A 17,501-nucleotide genomic window follows, 5' to 3' on the forward strand; every position below is an offset into this window, starting at 1 on the left:
TGATTTCCACGCGTGAAATTAACAGACATGCAATATCATGTCTATTTTAGATATGAATTCCAAGCTTGAAAACAAATCAAACAAAAAAACAACAAAACACAAACAAAACATTTATAATAGCATGCTTTCTATGAGTTTGCACGGTAGGATTATCTTTTTAGTACGACCTACATTTTTTTGTCACGGTTTTGTTCGTGGAAAGCATGCAAAATAGTCACCTTTACAGCTAAACACTTTAGTTTACACGAATTAATTTGATTTCATGATTGAATTGTATAATAAGTACAGACACATACTAATAAACTTGGATAATGTGGCAGTTGACCTGAATACAATCAACACTGTTTATTGTCCAATACAGGTAAATCCAATAATTGCTTTGCAATAGATCTATGACGGATTATCTTTAAACACCCCTGGACTTATTGGACTCAACTGCCACATTATCAAAGTTTATTAGTAACTGAATGGCATATTTGATTTATGTATATCATTGATTAAACAAGACTTAAGTAACTTAGACACTATAAATACGTAGACAGGGAGAATCAGACTCACTGCCGCGTCGGCCATAAGGGCTCATCAGCCTTCTTTATCCATATGCTGTTGAGCCCTTATGGCGCTTAACCGACGATTAATTTAGTCTGAGCTTATTTAAAAAAGAAATGAGTTCGGATATCAATGATACACATACACCAATGCTGATAAGAAAAATCAGAAACTTGATTCATAATTAAATAGATTCTTTCTTTCCTTGATTTCTATGGAAAACCTTGCAGTTTACAGTAAGGATCAAGGCCAGTTAATGTGTATGCGTGTTTTACTAACATGTATGTTTTTTAAGTTTGTTAAATTGCTGGGGTACAGTATTGCTTAGTTTATTACTTTATTTTATCATGTTTTAAAGAGCAAATCTCTAGGCATGAAAGTTAAACAAAAGTACTGTTATATGGACAAGAACATTAAATCAAAGCCTCGGGATGTCTGGTGGTTGCAGGGTTTCGCTAGAGTTATTTTCATTTTAAATGCCAATCTATAAATATACATGTATAAGAAACAAATACTAATGTGCCTCATATCTAAGATAAACTCTGCCTGACCTTACATGAACAGCTGGAAGTCAGTGATGTAACCATGGGCTGGAATACCTGATCTTTGACAGATCTTATATAATCTAAATGGCCAGCGTGAATGGATAGAGGATGAATAAGAACTGCTTGATCATTGATAATTCATCCGCATTGTTCATGAATGGGACCACTTTGTGTAGCGCATGAACATCCTTTGGATGTGATTTGGAATCAAATAAAGATGCTATATGATTGTCAGAAATACACTTAACTTTGGTAGCGGGATAAACCCGCAACCAAAAAAAATGGGATTACCTTCATCTTCACACAAAGTTCGTTTTTCTCGAGGAAAACTATTACACATGTTTTTGTAGGAAAGCTCGTTTATAAAATAATCCTCGGATTTCAAAGTTTAGCCGTCATTTTCTGGCGGGATTCAAAGTTTCAAAAGAAAAGAAAAGAAATTTATTTAAATGTTTTCATTTTCTGTTACATGACAACACGAATTTCGCAATATCATAAGCTAACAGAAAGTTGTTGTTGTTTTTTTTTACAGAAATGTTTTATATCTTTACAAGAATAATATTTCTATATGAATCTATAAAACAACATGATTTATATCAAAAACTGGCTACATGTTTTGTTGCTTTCTATGGAGTGATAAGCGAGCTTAATTTCCGTGTATTGCCCAAAGCATGCAAAATCCGTGACAAAGAATCAGGAATGACACGATTTAGCTAATGTGCCCGCTCGTGATGAAATAATGCACGGAGGGTCACCTGGGGTCTTCCTCCAACATCAAAGCTGGAAAGACATATGATTGTGTCGGTGCGACGTTATACCCAACAAAACAACAACAAAAAAGATAACCTGCTGATCAGCTTCGATTGGTGAGAAGAGAACAGTCTTTCTATCTTGTATACAGAACAACCCGAGTTTTACAAGTCCGCATTAAAAATAAAATTATGTTCAACATATCATGTAGTCAAAGAGTTTCGCATAGTATGTACTTTGTGTACATATTTAATTGTTTGAGTAGTTTTCTCAGCACAAACCGTGCCGCATAAGCTTTAATAGTGTGAACATTTTATCATACTGGATGTCATTACTATAGATTTGCATTTTATTGGGTATATCTGACGGTAGGTTCAAATTGTAAATTAATCTGTTTGTGCTGACAACACGTGCTGACATTCTCTTTATCCGTGAAGCTTATGAAGAGGCATATGCTTTAACATTATGGTCTTCGTTTCACGTGCGTTTGCACTGATATCCGAAACATGACCCGACAATATAACAATATTTAGTGTTAGTTTGTCATTGTTATAATCAGCAAGTACTTGCATACTTTCAGCCTTGCAGTTTCAGTAGTTTACTGATTAATAAAGGCCAAAATCAATGAAGTTTTTTAACGGTAGGGCTAAAACAAAACGCACTGCGCTGTAATTTACAAGGGTTTAATAAAACTAGACTTATCACTAGTTCTTTTCAATATCAATATGATTTTTAAATATTCAAAAAATAGTAGTAATATCCAGTGGAACTACTGATAATAATCTGTGTATGTCCAAATACTCCAACATTATATAATTGCCTACTTATAACATATATATAAATAGTCTTTGTCTACCATTTTCCTATTTCAACGCTATATATGTGTTTTATACATTTCAAGTTCATCAATCAAAGTTATATTTTACTGATTTATGTTATTCTTACAGAATATTACATACATAGTTATGACATTCAAGAACATACCAAGCCCGCCCGCCTGGCTCAGTAGGGAGAGCGTTGTTGAGTCGTATATGTCACAGAACGAAATATAACACGAGTGAAAAATTCGACCGAATATATCACATATATTCGATTGAAAATAGCACGCGCATGAAACGTATATGATACATAATATGTAATGTATACGTTGGACGTTGGTTTTCATAGGCACACCAAAACGAATATCTCACAAATGGACAAAGAAAAACAAAATTTTCAGCGAATACATCACATTTTCATCAGTTTGGGAAAAACAATTTTTAAGTTATTTTTTAAAACAATAAAATTTTATCGACACATCTCAGTTATGCCACATAGATTCTGCTAATGCCAGATTCACACGGCCGACCGGATCGACCCGATCGTTCCCAAAACATTGTTCGGGAACTGGACTAGTGTGGTCGGGATGATTAGTCTTATGTCTTTATTTTGTATGAAAACGGTGCATATCCAAATCGGCGGACTATTTGCAAAATCTGCTATATCGGCGGTTTCTTTGCGTCGGCACCGGCTATTCTTGGCTAAAAACAATGTCCAAGTCGATAGAGAAGGCGAAAAATCGTGCTGCCATCCATGATAATAGGTATGCTGCTCAAAAATATGTAGAGCACGGAACATTAGAATGTCTTTACTAAGTATTGTAGTGTTTACTTTTTAATAATCAGCGATTTTGCTCGCAAACTCGATGAAATTAGTTGATGGTGTACTGACATGGAACACTAGCCCGACCTTTTCCACAGTCTTTAACGAGTTTTTGCTTTGATATCATACATATCAAGCGCACTATTTGTATTCATTTTTCAATATTTTTCAAAAAATATTGACAAATAGGCCGAAATGTAAACGGAACTATTCAAAACCCTTTACTTTCGGTTTAGTCGGGGCACCGACGGTCTCTCTGTACACCAGTTTTTGATGCACAGGCAGGCTCCCTGCATTACGCACAGGCAGGCGCTATGCTAATGACTACTTGGACACCTGTTGACTCATCGTTCTATGGCAAGGAAGACTGCTGTCATTGCATTCACTAAATAAAAATGTAAATTAAAGCATAGTTACATGTACGTTGAACTTTCCACGTACACGGTTTATTCGTCGCTACTTCAGAAACACACCACTAACTTGCCCTGCAAAAAAAAACCGTAGATTGTCGTAGTTATTTTTCAGATAAGAGGTACAAATCTATTAATCAGAAATTAACCAGAACGTTCTTCGAACGGAAAGTACGTAGATTAAGTTAAAAATACTGTTCAAAATGGTCATAATATTATTACAACTTGTTCAAAACAGATGCCCAAAACACAAGGCGTGTGTTAAAGACACGTTTTAAATAAGTTAGTACACGTTTCTTCTCTTCACGAGAGACAGAAATGAAAAAATATGTATTTCCAGTCCATTTAGTACAAATTTTACATTATTCCCAATGAGAATAAAACTTTATAAAGGGTTTATTGTAACTGCTGAATAGAAAAATTATCACTTCAACGTAAATCGTTTAAGTATTTTACCATAGTAATATTATGGGTCGATAGTAAACTCATTTTCAGCTTGGTTTTTGACGTTTTGAAATAAGGTGTGAAGGTTGACTGTTATAAAAGTCAGATATTCACACCAAATTAAATAAGCTATAATGTGTTCAAATAGTCATTAGCACAGATCCTGCCTGTGCGTAAAGCAGAGAGCCTGCCTGTGCATCAGAAACTGGTGTACAGAGAGACCGCCGGTGCCCCGACAAAACCGAAAGTAAAGGGTTTTGAATAGTTCCGTTTACATTTCGGCCTATTTGTCAGTACTTTTTGAAAAATGAATACAAATAGTGCGCTTGATATGTATGATATCAAAGCAAAAACTCGTTAAAGACTGTGGAAAAGGTCGGGCTAGTGTTCCATGTCAGTACACCATCAACTAATTTCATCGGGTTTGCGAGCAAAATCTCTGACAATTAAAAAGTAAACCCTAAAATACATAGCAAAGACATTCTAATGTTCCGTGCTCTACTTATTTTTGAGCAGCATACCCTTTTATCATGGATGGCAGCTCGATATTTCGCCTCCTTTACCGACTTAGATATTGTTTAAAGCAAAGAATAGCCGGTGCCGACGCAAAGAAACCACCGATATAGCAGATTTCGCAAAGAGTTCGCCGATATGGATATACACCGTGATGAATGTTTAATCAATGTTTACCGACCGAGGGGTTCGGAAAGTTATAGACTGCGTTCGTGCGACCGCCGGGTGGCGGTCGAGTTAACATTGACAAGAAATTGGGAAACTGTCGATAGCAAGAGGTCTGGATGATCATTATAGGTCTTTGATCGTCAATGCTAGGACTTTTTATCCGATATTTTTGATACAAAATTATGTAAAAACATTGAGTAGCGGTCGGTTGGCAAAGGTTCGTGCAGAAATCGTGAAAAGATCATTTAGCAATCGACTCTTGATCGTTTAGAAACTGCCTTGATCGGAAAAAGATTGAAAACGATACTCAATTCCTGTACGCAATCGCCACCCGATCGATGCCATCTGGTGTCCAGATTAGTTCGAACTGCCACTACCACCACCACTACCACTACCACCACCACTACTATTATTACCACTACCACCGCCACTTCTACCACTGCCACCACCACAACCACTAACACCACCACCACCACCACAATAACTAGTACTACTACCACCACCACTATTACAATTACTACCACTTATACTACTACCAAAACCACTACCAGTACCACCCCCACTACAACTACCACCACTTCTACTACTACCACCACCACTACCACTTCTACCACTACCACCACTACCACCATCACAACCACAACCACTACTACCCTTTGAAATTTCTTTGTTTGAAATTTCTTTGCCATACCGCTGATCATCGCTCTGTTCCAAACAGTGACGCCATGATAACAAAATACGCTACTAAATTTATTTTATGGACTGTCTGTTTCTTTCCTATGAGACAGCATTGCGTTCCAGCCTCCGCGCAGGAATGTACCCATAAAGGGAAGTAACACTGTGTTGGGGTTTGCATGCGTTCGTTCGGCGCACGTATATATATGAAACTCAAACATCGGTAATCCCATGTTTATACATTTTTCGGAATGACAGTATAAAACATCACTATACATTTTTATCGGTGTAACACTTTGGGTAACGATGTTCCAGAGACAATCATTAGCATTTCATTCTTCGTCATGAAGGCCTATATTACGCTGTACCGAAATGCAACAACGGGATTATCTATCAAAGTCCCTGTTAACAATACATTTATATCAAAGCGATCAACTTAAACACAGAGTAAACTTGATATAATTACAAGGCCAGTTCCTTCGGGATGGCGGGGATGTGTGTGAGTGTGTATGTGTGTGGGGGTTGGGGGGGGGAGGGGGTTGTATGGGGATGGGGGGTTCCGATCCACTTCCTGAAATGAGTTTAACTTAAGTATCATTTGTAGTTTCATGCACTTTTATATCACAACGTATATGACATATACGTTTCGGTGTAAACTGTCAAAAATGACCAGACGGATATGTCACATTAGACAAATATTAATTTTACGGTCGAATATATCACAGACGTGTTAGATATTCTATCTGTGACATATACGGCTCAACAGAGCGTTGGTCTAAGGATCGCGGGGTCGTGAGTTCGATCCCAGGACGGGGCGTATGTTCTCCGTGACGATTTGCTAAAAGACATTGTTTCTGAAACCATTCGTCCTCCACCTCTGATTCATGTGGGGATGTTGGTAGGTACTTGAGGGCAACAGGTTTGTACTGGTACAGAATCCAGGAACACTGGTTAGGTTAACTGCCCACCGTTACATGACTGAAATACTGTTGAAAAACGGCGTTAAACCAAAAACAAACAAACAAACAAAAACATACCATGCATTCAGAAAAAGAGAGTTTCGATAATTTCCATGGAATCAAATGTCTGTCTATCAATAGGTCCGTCTGCAGTGTTATTTTTAACTTTTAAATATGTGGGAAAATTCAAAACATATATTCTAATTAATCCTAAGTATTGTAAACAAACATTCAAGGTTTAAGTTAATAAAAGTGAATTTAATTTGTACATCACCCTTTAAATATTGTTACATTACGAATATGATTTAGGTCTGTTTATAAAGTGGGCATTTACTGTTAATCGTACATGAAACATGACAGGGGTAACTTGCTAATGATTACAAGGTAATGAAATGTTCTACTGATTATGTAAATGTATTTACAAAACGACAATCAGAAATAAGTAAAATGAAACTGTAAATGTGCACACTATGTTTAGTATCTTTAAAGAAATTATTTTGCAGGGTAAACCTTACATAAAGCTTGCAGGTAAGTCATTGTTACAATGTAGCTATTAATATATTACTGTAATATTTACTATATATTCTTATTACCATTTTCAGAATGAAGTTATAATAGATTACCGTATATCGTGGAGAATGACATATAGTGACAGCTTCACGTGCGACGACAACACAATACAAACAGGTGAAACAATCGACGGAGAGGGGACAATCGATTGCTTTGACAACTGTGTCGGTACTCTTGGATATTTGCATTATCAGTGCACAGATTACAGTACAAACGAAGACTGGTCATCAGGGAAAGGACGAATAACAGCTACCTTAACTAGCTCCTACCCATCCTACTCATACAATTATGGTTCGTCAGTGTTTCACTTCGGGTACGGATTTTTAAACTAAGTTTTTGACATACAAATCATGAAATAGGTATCACATTTTAAAACTATCGATTACAACATATAAGAAGATCCTTTGGAAGCAAAGAGTCTGTTCTTGAGGTAATAAAATGTACAACACCTCTCACGCACTCTAGCATTCGCTTATGTACAACGTTGTCATAGATATAATTTGAAAGGATTCGATATCCTAAAGGACGAATTAAATGCTATAACATGCTTTTTAAAGAGCTATTGAATTATAATGGCTAGTATGAAAAACTTACGTGAACATGAAACTAACATATTTTAACAAGTATGAGGTACTATAGGATTGTCACGAAGCAGCCAGTTGGTCACAACGTTTGTCCGATATTTGATATGAAAGATATGAACTACGAATTTAAATAACCTTCATTATCTCAGACTCAATCGAACCAAATCTGCTATCATTTTGCATTTGCTTGGTAACAATTTACGTATGTTTCCAAAAGATCTGCCTATACGTTTTACGAGGCCTCCGTGGCCAAGTAATAAAGGTCACTTTCCCCTCACCGACGCGTGTTCGAGCCTAAATTTGGGCTTAGAACTCTTCATGTTATGAAGCCAGCCAGCTGGCTTACGGAAAGTCGTTTGTTCTACCAAGGTCCCCGCCCGTGATGAAATAATTCTTGGCGGGGCATCTGGGGTCTTGCCATCAAAAATTGTTTCGAGACGACGTTAAACCCAACAAAAATATTTTAGAGGCAGGAGGCTGATTAACTTTTTTGTCACATAATTTGCTTCTCCGAGTGTCGTCTAGTTTAGTCCCGTCATATATATTTTGGGACCCTATCGGGTTCACCAATTCAACGTTGATTAATTACAGTACTATGAAAATGTATGTTAAAAATGTATACTGCTTTAGATTCAAAGGACAGGCCTGGATAAACACTCTCGTAATTGGTAGCGGTGGATCATGGCAACTAAAAACCACTGCTGATTTGACATACAGATCGGATATAGGGCGAATAAATTCATCTCCGAGAGCGGAAGTATCTCCTATAGTTCGACTGCAACGTGGTTGTAACCATACCGTCATTATTCCTGGTAAGCATAAGCATTTCGAATTCAAAGTCCTTTAATGCACGTCTTATATTGACGGAACGAGATCAATAAAGTTTGATTTGATATTATTTATTACTAATACTTGTACAAAAAACTTAATTGATTAGAATTGACATCTGTTAATTTCTAAGATGTGCGTCCCAAACAACAAAATATTGTTGTGTCACTGTTTTATTTTGATTTATAAAAGACGTTCTATTTATCTTATGTTACTATCTCAGTCTGTAGGTCGTTTATGTTTTAAAATTATACTAATCAAAGTTTGCTTAACACAATTAATACAATGGACATTGTTCTTCCCAATTTAGGGTTTAGTTGTAATACCTGTTGAATTGTTTTGTATATACTTAGTTATAATTTATAATAATCTTATGATTTTTTATGAAATTTTGGATGTTGTTGTATTTTGAAGTTGAGTTTTAGCTTTAGGTTATGGCTACAGTGCAATTTGGATAGTTTTGGGAAATCGGGTTTTATATGGAATTTGCTGAAAATGTTAAGAGCGAAATTGATATCGGGTATGTGAGCCATTACTGTTGATAACAATCTGGCAGCGTTTTCACATGCTCCCGATCTTGTTCCTGCTGGAGCGTTGTGCGTTGTGGCGTATTGTTCCATTCTTGTATCAGTACGGCACCAAGCTGCTGCACACACCTCGGCAAGAGGTGGACGGTGAAATCACTAGCTGTAAATGGGATTTAGGTCTTGAGACCTAGCTGGACAGTCTAGACGTTTGATATCTCTGATTAAGTACTCTTGTACCGCCCGGGCAACATGGGCACGGGCGTTATCGTCAATTGAAACGAACCCATCGCCCACTGCTCCTGCATACAACCTAATATGGACATCTAGAAGGTCGTAAATGTAGTGTTGGGTAGTGAGGGTACTGCGGTCAATACACAGAGTATGTGCACCTATCCAAGGTGATGCCACCAAGACCATCACTGAGCCTCCACCATAACGACCGTGGTCAGCAATATTAGCTGCATGAAGTCCCTTCCCCTTGCTTACCTGTCTGTATTGTCTAGAGGGTTTCCGCTGCAATTCGCCAAATATACCAGTATTTTAAAAACTTTCTAGAGGAAAAGCCCCCTTCATCCCCCCCCCCGACCCCCGCCCTCATCAAGTTGGTAAATGTCATCGTTAAGTGTAATAGTTCATTATCTCTCGACACCAATATATCAATCTTTATTGCAATTTTTAAAAAAGAAAATTCCTAAATTTTTTTTTCCTTTATAGAATTTTCAAATGAAAAAAAAAATTTTTTTTTAATTTTTTACTTTGTGAATTTTTTTCTTTAAAAACTACCCATATTTAAGAATTTTTTTTTAAAATTTTGAAAAACCTTTCATAAATTTTTTCCGTTTTCTTGTGTGGGGAAATTTGTATTGTGAGCCAAAAAAAAGGGAAAAAATATGGGTCACCAGGCTAATTTTTATTTTAAAGGGACCGCTAGAAAAACAAGCCCCCTTTTCGGACAAAAATGGCGCAAAACCCTGGCCAAATTGATTACATGATGTCTGCTAAATTTAAAAAAAAAGTTTTAAAAATTTTTAAATTTTTTTTTTAAAATTTGGGAATAAAAAATAATCTGAAAGGTGACATTGTCTTATCATTAAAAAAGGGCCAATTTAAACTTAAAAAAAATATGAAAACACTGTTTTTAAAAATGCGATTAAAAAACAAAAACCCAAAAAAAATAGAAAGTACCTGTCAGGCCGAAAACTTTTCAATAAAAAAACCAGTAAAACCATTTGTTTACTGTTTAAAATTAACAAAAATGTTTTTTCCCTTTTAAAGTTTCCCTAAAATTTTAAAAAGACTGCCCTAAATTTTTTCAACAAATTTTAAATTAAATTCATTTTTTTTCCCAAAAAGTGTGGGCTGGCAGAAAGTGCGCATAAAAAACTATGGGAATTTCCCCTTTAATAATAAGAGAAACGAAACGATTCTAAAAAGATAAGATGATGAAACTGTTTTGTAGTGGGCAAATTCAAAAACCCCTACTTTTTTCCTGATTTTAAACATAATTTTAAAAAAACCAATAAAGTAAACCCAAGATTGGGCTATTTTTTAAATTTTTATTTTTTTCCACTGAAACCCTTTCCGTTCCCCTTTTAAAACTTTTCACTTTTTTTTTTTTATCCCTTAATTTCCCATAAAAAAGTATAATTTTTTCATTTTGCATTTTCAGTTGCAATTAGAAACCCCAATCCCCCCTTTAATGACTTTTGGGTTAACTTTAAATTCCCCAAAAACCTTTTTCAAAATGGTTCTATTATTTGCTTTGTTTCAAGACCTTACATTTAACGAATCTTAAGTAACAATTTTTTATTTTTAAAATAGGCAAAAAAATACTGTTTTGTTGAATATGAATTTTTTTTTTTTTTTCTGTCATATAAAAGAAATTCATGTAAAATCAGTTATCCAGAAAAAATATGTAATTTTACCAAAAAGGGAGAGGACAACCGAAAGCTGATAAAGCTTTCTGTCCAACCTTAAAAAATTTGTTCTGAAAAATGTTTCATGTTTTTTTTAACTGAAAAAAAAATATGTTTAAACAAATTTGGTTAAAAACCCCCCTTAAACCTTTAAATTTTGGGATCAAAAATGCACCAGAGGCCACCTTTTTCAACCTGTTTTTCAAAATTTCTAGGGGGAGACCCCCGACCCCCCCCCCCACCCCCAATAAAGTTTTAAAAAATTTTAAAAAGAAAAAAAACTAAAAAAATATAAAAATTGTTCCCAACATGCACAGTGTGTTGGAGAAACCCCCCCTACGCCCCCCCCCCCAAAGCGTCACTGATTTCGATATTTTGTGACAAAAAAAAAATTGGGGCCAGTTGAAAAAAATGGTCAAGGCAAAAACCTAGACTCGTCGGCGAACGGGAAGGGCCCCCAAAGGCTTCCGGGGCGGGTTGTGGGACTTTACTCCCCCTTTAACCAGCAGCGAAACCATTATCACCCTCAACAGATACCTTTAACTTTTTTTTTCGATTTTTAAACCCATTGTTTTTAAAAATTAAAACTGCGTCCCTTTGGAAATATCATTGGACAAAAACCTTTACTCCCCCCCAGCCCCCCAAAACCCTCATTTCAAAAATCATGAAAATAAAAGGGTTAAAATGCTTTTTTTTGGCTAAAAAACCCCGCTATATCTGAAAACCCCGGCCCGAAAAAACCATGGCAGCCTCTTTAAGATTTTATAGGGAGATAAGATATTTTTTTTCTTTGAACAGTAAACCCTAAAATATCACTTTTTTAAATATGCATGAAAATTATGTGTAAACGGAAAAAAAAAAAAAAAAATTGGAAAAAATTGACGGTGTTTGGTTTTTTTGTAAAATTTTCATTTACCAATAAGTTTTAAAAAAGTTTTTCCTAAAAATTTTAGATCTTCACGGTCTGCTTTACATTGGCTGAATTATTTTTTACATGTTTTAAATAATTTTTGGTTTTACTCCCGAAAAATTGGGAAACTTTTGTCTTTTTGGGGCCAGAAAAAAATATCGTTTTAAAGGAAAAATACGGGTGTGAAATGCAATACTTGCTATTTTCCCCATGGATTTTGAATTTAATTAGGGCCAAAATTAGGCTTTATTTTTTACCACTTAGTAAACCTTTTTTTTTTTTTTGAAAATTTCATTTAAAATTTTTAAAAGTAGAAGGGCCCCCCCGCTGGGGCAACCCTTAAACATCCTAAAACTATGGGGAAAATTTTTTTGGCCACCTCGTGACGAAAAAATTTTTGGATTTCATTTTTACGTACTTAGTTTTCGGTCGTTACGAACAAAACCGTATCAAACGGTCAGGGAGTCGACTCTTTTTTGCTCAGTGGTTAAATTTTTGGATTCCCCCCCTTGCGCCCCGGGTTCAAACCCCGCCTCAGATCATGAGTTTTTTGTCATAATGTTTTTCCCAATTTCTTTAAAATGGGGGCTCGTCGGGATATAAAATTTTAATCTCGTCCCGGGAAAAAGGGGCATTTTAAGAGGCTCCTTTAAGGTGGAATTTTATTACGGCCGCTTACCACAGCTTGAAAAATTTAAAAAAAACCAAATCTCTGAAAATGCGTAAGGGGTCGAATCTTTGGTCACCCAGTTGGGACTTTGGGTTTTACCCCCGTACGACTGGGGTTCGGACCCGCCCCCTCTTTTAAAGTGCGTATGGGGGCTGTGAAGCATCAATTAAATGGAATTTAAAGTAAAATTTTTTAATTTAAATATAATTAAAATATTTTTAAAATATAGTTTTAAATGAAAAGTGGGGTCGTGGGGAATTTTGGAAGTTCCCAAAAGGTTTTTTTTACTAAAAAACCCTCCCCGAAAAAAAATTTTAAAGTGGGGAAAGGGAATATTTTATTTTTTTTAAAACCTTTTTTTAATTAGGGTATTCTGAAAAAAAAATTTTAAAAATCTGGAAAATGTGTAAATTGTATGCAAATTTTGCCACTTTTAATTTGTTTACAGTCAACAAAATCCAGACAGCGATGTCGTAAAATGCCGTTGGGCAGATTATAGACAACAAGAATGTGGTAGCGTATGTGGAAGTCCCCGGAATGCGGATTTGAAAAATGGGGTTTTAAAAGGGAAAATTAGAAAAAAATGAATAGGGGGGGGGTCATACAATTTCGGGTTTTTTTTTTGGGGAAATTCAAAAGACAACTTTTTTGTCCCTTTACTTTTTAGAAGTAATAGTTTCCAAAAGGCAAGTTTTTTTTTAAACCCAAGCGCCTGTTTTAAAATGTTTTCCCCAATGACAGAACTTCAGTAATTTGTGTATGTTGTTCTCAGTTGAAAAAATTTCCCTCAAGGGTTAAATGCATAGTTATAATTTTTTTTGATGTCGGCACAAAATCCCCAAAAGTCACGAAATTTTGGGGTTTTGCCAAATTTTTGGGTTTTCGCCATCGTAAATTCCCCTTAACCATCGTACGAGGCGTTTACGCGAAGGGGAGATTCGAGGGCGAGGAAGACGCCCCAAGAGAGGAAATTTACGAATATTCGCAAATTTCACCCTGGGAAACCCCGGCAAAAATCTGTACAAAAAATATAAAAGCACAAAATTTAAAAACGACTTTTTCCGAGAAATTCATGATGCTTTAAAAACCCGGTTTTTAAATAAAATTTATTGTAAAGGGTGTAAAAAACCTTAATTAAATATTCTATATGGGGTACTTTACAAAAAAATTTGGGCGCAGTAAGGATGGTTGGTTGCGTTCCCATACAATGGAAGATTTGCGGATGCTGATTTAACTACCCCTTTTAAAGCAGAAAGGGTACAGTTTTTTTTTTAAAAAAAACGTTTACGAAGGGGGGAAGTTGTGAAAAGGGACAACTGCTTTTGTGGACCCGACACCCCCGGGAAAATGTTTGAAATTGGTGTTTTTTTTAAAAACCATTTTTAAACATCCCGGGCCATTGTTGCCCGGGTGGGATCCGATAGAAGGTATTGTTTGGAAATTTTTGCCGTTATTGTAATATTTTCCCTCCCCCCCGGGGAGACTTTTGAAAATAGGAAGAAACGGGGGAATTTTAAAAAGGGCAAAAAACCCTGGGAAAAAAACCTGAAAAAAAAATTTTATAAATTTTGGGTTTGTATGGACTCCCCAAAATAAATATATTTTTACGGGACGTACCCCTGTCAACAAAGAAAATAACAAGGGGCGAAATTTAGGCCTTTACCCCCCGTTTAAAATTAGAAATACCTTATAATTAGACTTAAAAAGAGGCTGAGAGAAAAAGAATTTTTTCCAATTTCACTTAATATTCATTCTGTTTAAAGGGGTTTTCATGAAAAGCTTTGGACCCCCCTTGGGAAAATTTTTTATTTTGGAAATTAAACGGACAGATTTGAAATATTCAAACAACATTACGGATTTTTCCGAAAAGTAAAAACACTTTTATAGAGGTAAATTTTTTTTGGTAAAAATTTTTTGTCTTACAAAAAAATGTATTTCCTTGCCCAATTCTATTTTGTACAAAATTCAAACTTTTTTCAAACATATTTTTTCCCCAAGTTTTTTTTTGTTGGTTGTTTACATCTTATCTAGGTACTCCGGGAAATAAAAATAAAATTATTTTAAAAAATTTTTATTTTTAAAATACTCCCAGTTTTTTGTAAAAATTGAAGCTTCATTCTTTTTCCCCCCCCTTTTGCTTTTTTGCAATTTTTGCTTTTTTTTAAAATGTACAGGGTTTTTTGAACATTTTAACCCCCGGGTACCTGGAAAATATGTTAGCACACTTGAGAAAAAAAATTAATGAAAAATATTTTTGAAAAAGAAGTTGAATTTCTACAAAATAGAACATAAACAGTAAAGCAATGTGATTAGAAAAAATGTGTTTAAAAAAAATGAAATACCCTTGTTTTGAAAGTTTTTATTTTTAGGGACCTTTGGGGGTTTGTTTTCTTTTAAAGCCAAAGGCATATGTGGGTAAAAAACAAAAAAAAAATTTCCCCCCGAGGGGTTTTTTTTAAAAGGGATTTAATGAATTCCTTTTAAACCCTGTTTTTAAATTAACTTTTTGCCCCCCCCCCCCCGCCCCCCCCCAATTTTGCAGCCCAAGTTCACCCTGCCCGTTCAAAATTTTGGTCTGCCTGTTCGCTATCTTTCAGAAAAATTTTCGGAAAAACCCCGTTCCAAATATAAAGGTTTTCCCCAAAATTGAAATGAGGGGACGAATCCATTTTGGGAAATTTAAAGCAAGTAAATTTTTAACCCAACGGGGGAAAATTAGTGTTTTGGGCCAATTTCTTTAGGGAACCCCTTATGAACATAGTCAACCCGGGTATTTTTGAGTTCGTTGTGATCTAGGTTTCCAAAATTTCATTTCCCCATAAAACTTACTAATTACTTTGGGGGAAAAGGAAAGGGTTTTCTTTTTTAACCCCGGGTTTACATTTTTAGGGGGGTTACTTTGAAAAGCTGTAGATGAAACCTGGGGGTTTTTTAAATCTTATGGTTATTCATGATTTTTTATAGGTAAGGATTCCCAGGATGAAAAATTGGTTTTTTCCAACCAAATGAATGATTGAATCGATTTTACTTGCTTGAAGAACGTCGGATTAAATTCTTACCCAAAGAATCGGAAGTTTTTTAAAAACCGTTTACACTCCACCAATGTGGGGGAAAAACGCATTTTTTTTTCGTTTTTAAAAACTTTCTGCAGAATCCCAAAGGGAAATTTGGTTGGCCCCGACCCCGTTAGGGCGAGGGGTCCCAACTTTTCCCGGGGAATTTTAAGATTTTACAACACGAAAAAACCATGCGTAACGCTATCTAGCAAAAAAAGCGAAAAAAATTAAGTAAAAAAGTATATATTCTTCAACGTCTTTAAAATTTCCCATGAAATGCGCGTTAAAGTCAAACGTTTTTTTTTCCGGTTTGAGGGTCATTTCATTTTAAATTTTAACCTTTTTGGGGCCAAAATGTTTTAGCTCTGCCACGGAAGTGATATATAAAAAGGGTTATAACGGGGCCGTAAAAGGCGAGAATCTCTTGTTAACACGGGTTTTTCCCCTTTTTTTAAAAACCCCCCCAAAAAAGTGACAATAACAGCACTTGGAAATTCTAGAATTAGTTTTAAGCTCACATTTGTGCCTTTTAAACACTTACCCCCCATTATTTCCGTTGGGTTAAGGCTATGAAAAAAACCAAAATTTTTTTAGGTCAAAAAAAACAATGTCAGGGCAGGACTGTTTGGGTAAAAAGTGGGGGGCTTTTTTGGTTTAACTTTTTCTGTCCAAAATATTTTACCGCTTGTCGTAAACAACTGAAGTTGTCCTGAAAAAATGTTCACGTGAAATGAAAGTAAAAGGGAAATGATTCGTTTTAAAACCCCCAAGGGTTGTTCTAAAAATTGTATTTTTTAAGTTCCCTCACGCCCCGTATAAACGCTTTTTTGGGGGATTTTTTTAAATTTTCCCAGGGCCCCACCCCCAATTTGTTTTTTCTTTGTGAAGGTTTAATAAAACATAAACAATAAAATGCAATGGTGCCAAAAAAGAAACACTTCTGCCCTTCGTTATTATAATAAATCAATTTTGTTTTTCAGAATATCGGAAATAAAAACAATTTCCCCTTGGGGGAAATGAAAAGATCCTTTTTAAAATGAAAAATGGGGGGCAACAGAGGGAGGCTGAATGTTATTTGGTCACCAAAAAAGGGGTGTTAGTAAAATTTGTTTCCCCTCCCTGAAAATTTAAGGGGGTAAGTTTGTAGATTTTTTTTTTTCTTTTTTATTTCTTTGAGACTTTATACCAAGCTACATTTTTGTGTTTAAGGGTTTGAAAAAAGAAAAACAAATGATAATTTTTTCGTTCATTTTCCGTAAAGAAAACCCAAATTTTTAACTATATAAAATAGGTCAAATCTGTTTTTTTTAGTCGTTACTTTTAAAAAAGGAGGACGATTTTGATATAAAAATTTTAAATTTAGTGACCCCACTTACCATTATTTATCATTAATGTAAGGAATTGTGATAAGTTTGCTTTTAAACAAAAATGAGGAAACCAAAAGGGTGTGAAAACCTTACTGGCAGGAGGTAAGTCACTTTTTCTTCCCATTGAAGGGTTTTGGGAAGAAGCTAAAATTTTAAAAATTTTTCGAATTGCAGGGGTAAAGTTACTTTTAAAAAAGGGAAAGGGTTAAATGTAAAAAAATTTCATTTTTTCCCTTGTTTTAAAGACATATTTAAAGTGGGTTTTCCCACAAGTTGGCAATAGATGTTTTAAAAAAAAAAGGGAAGTTGGGAAACTGAAATACATGAAACACAAAGCCCTTTTGACATTTTGTCCAAAAAATGCATTTCATTCAAACGTTAGGGGTTGATATTCAATTTTTCCCTTTGTCTTTGTTTAT

General features: G+C 35.2%; 1 protein-coding gene across 1 annotated transcript; it reads left to right on the forward strand.

Moving 5' to 3' along the window:
* Positions 1–7,258: 7,258 nt before the first annotated feature.
* On the forward strand, positions 7,259–8,670 carry LOC128548538 (uncharacterized). The gene is made up of 2 exons (XM_053523668.1): positions 7,259–7,537; positions 8,439–8,670. The coding sequence occupies exons 1-2, from the start codon at positions 7,293–7,295 to the stop codon at positions 8,653–8,655; spliced, it is 462 nt and encodes a 153-aa protein (XP_053379643.1). The 5' UTR covers positions 7,259–7,292; the 3' UTR covers positions 8,656–8,670.
* Positions 8,671–17,501: the final 8,831 nt, after the last annotated feature.

Source organism: Mercenaria mercenaria, chromosome 2 (assembly GCF_021730395.1).
Source record: "Mercenaria mercenaria strain notata chromosome 2, MADL_Memer_1, whole genome shotgun sequence".
Classification (NCBI taxonomy): domain Eukaryota; kingdom Metazoa; phylum Mollusca; class Bivalvia; order Venerida; family Veneridae; genus Mercenaria; species Mercenaria mercenaria.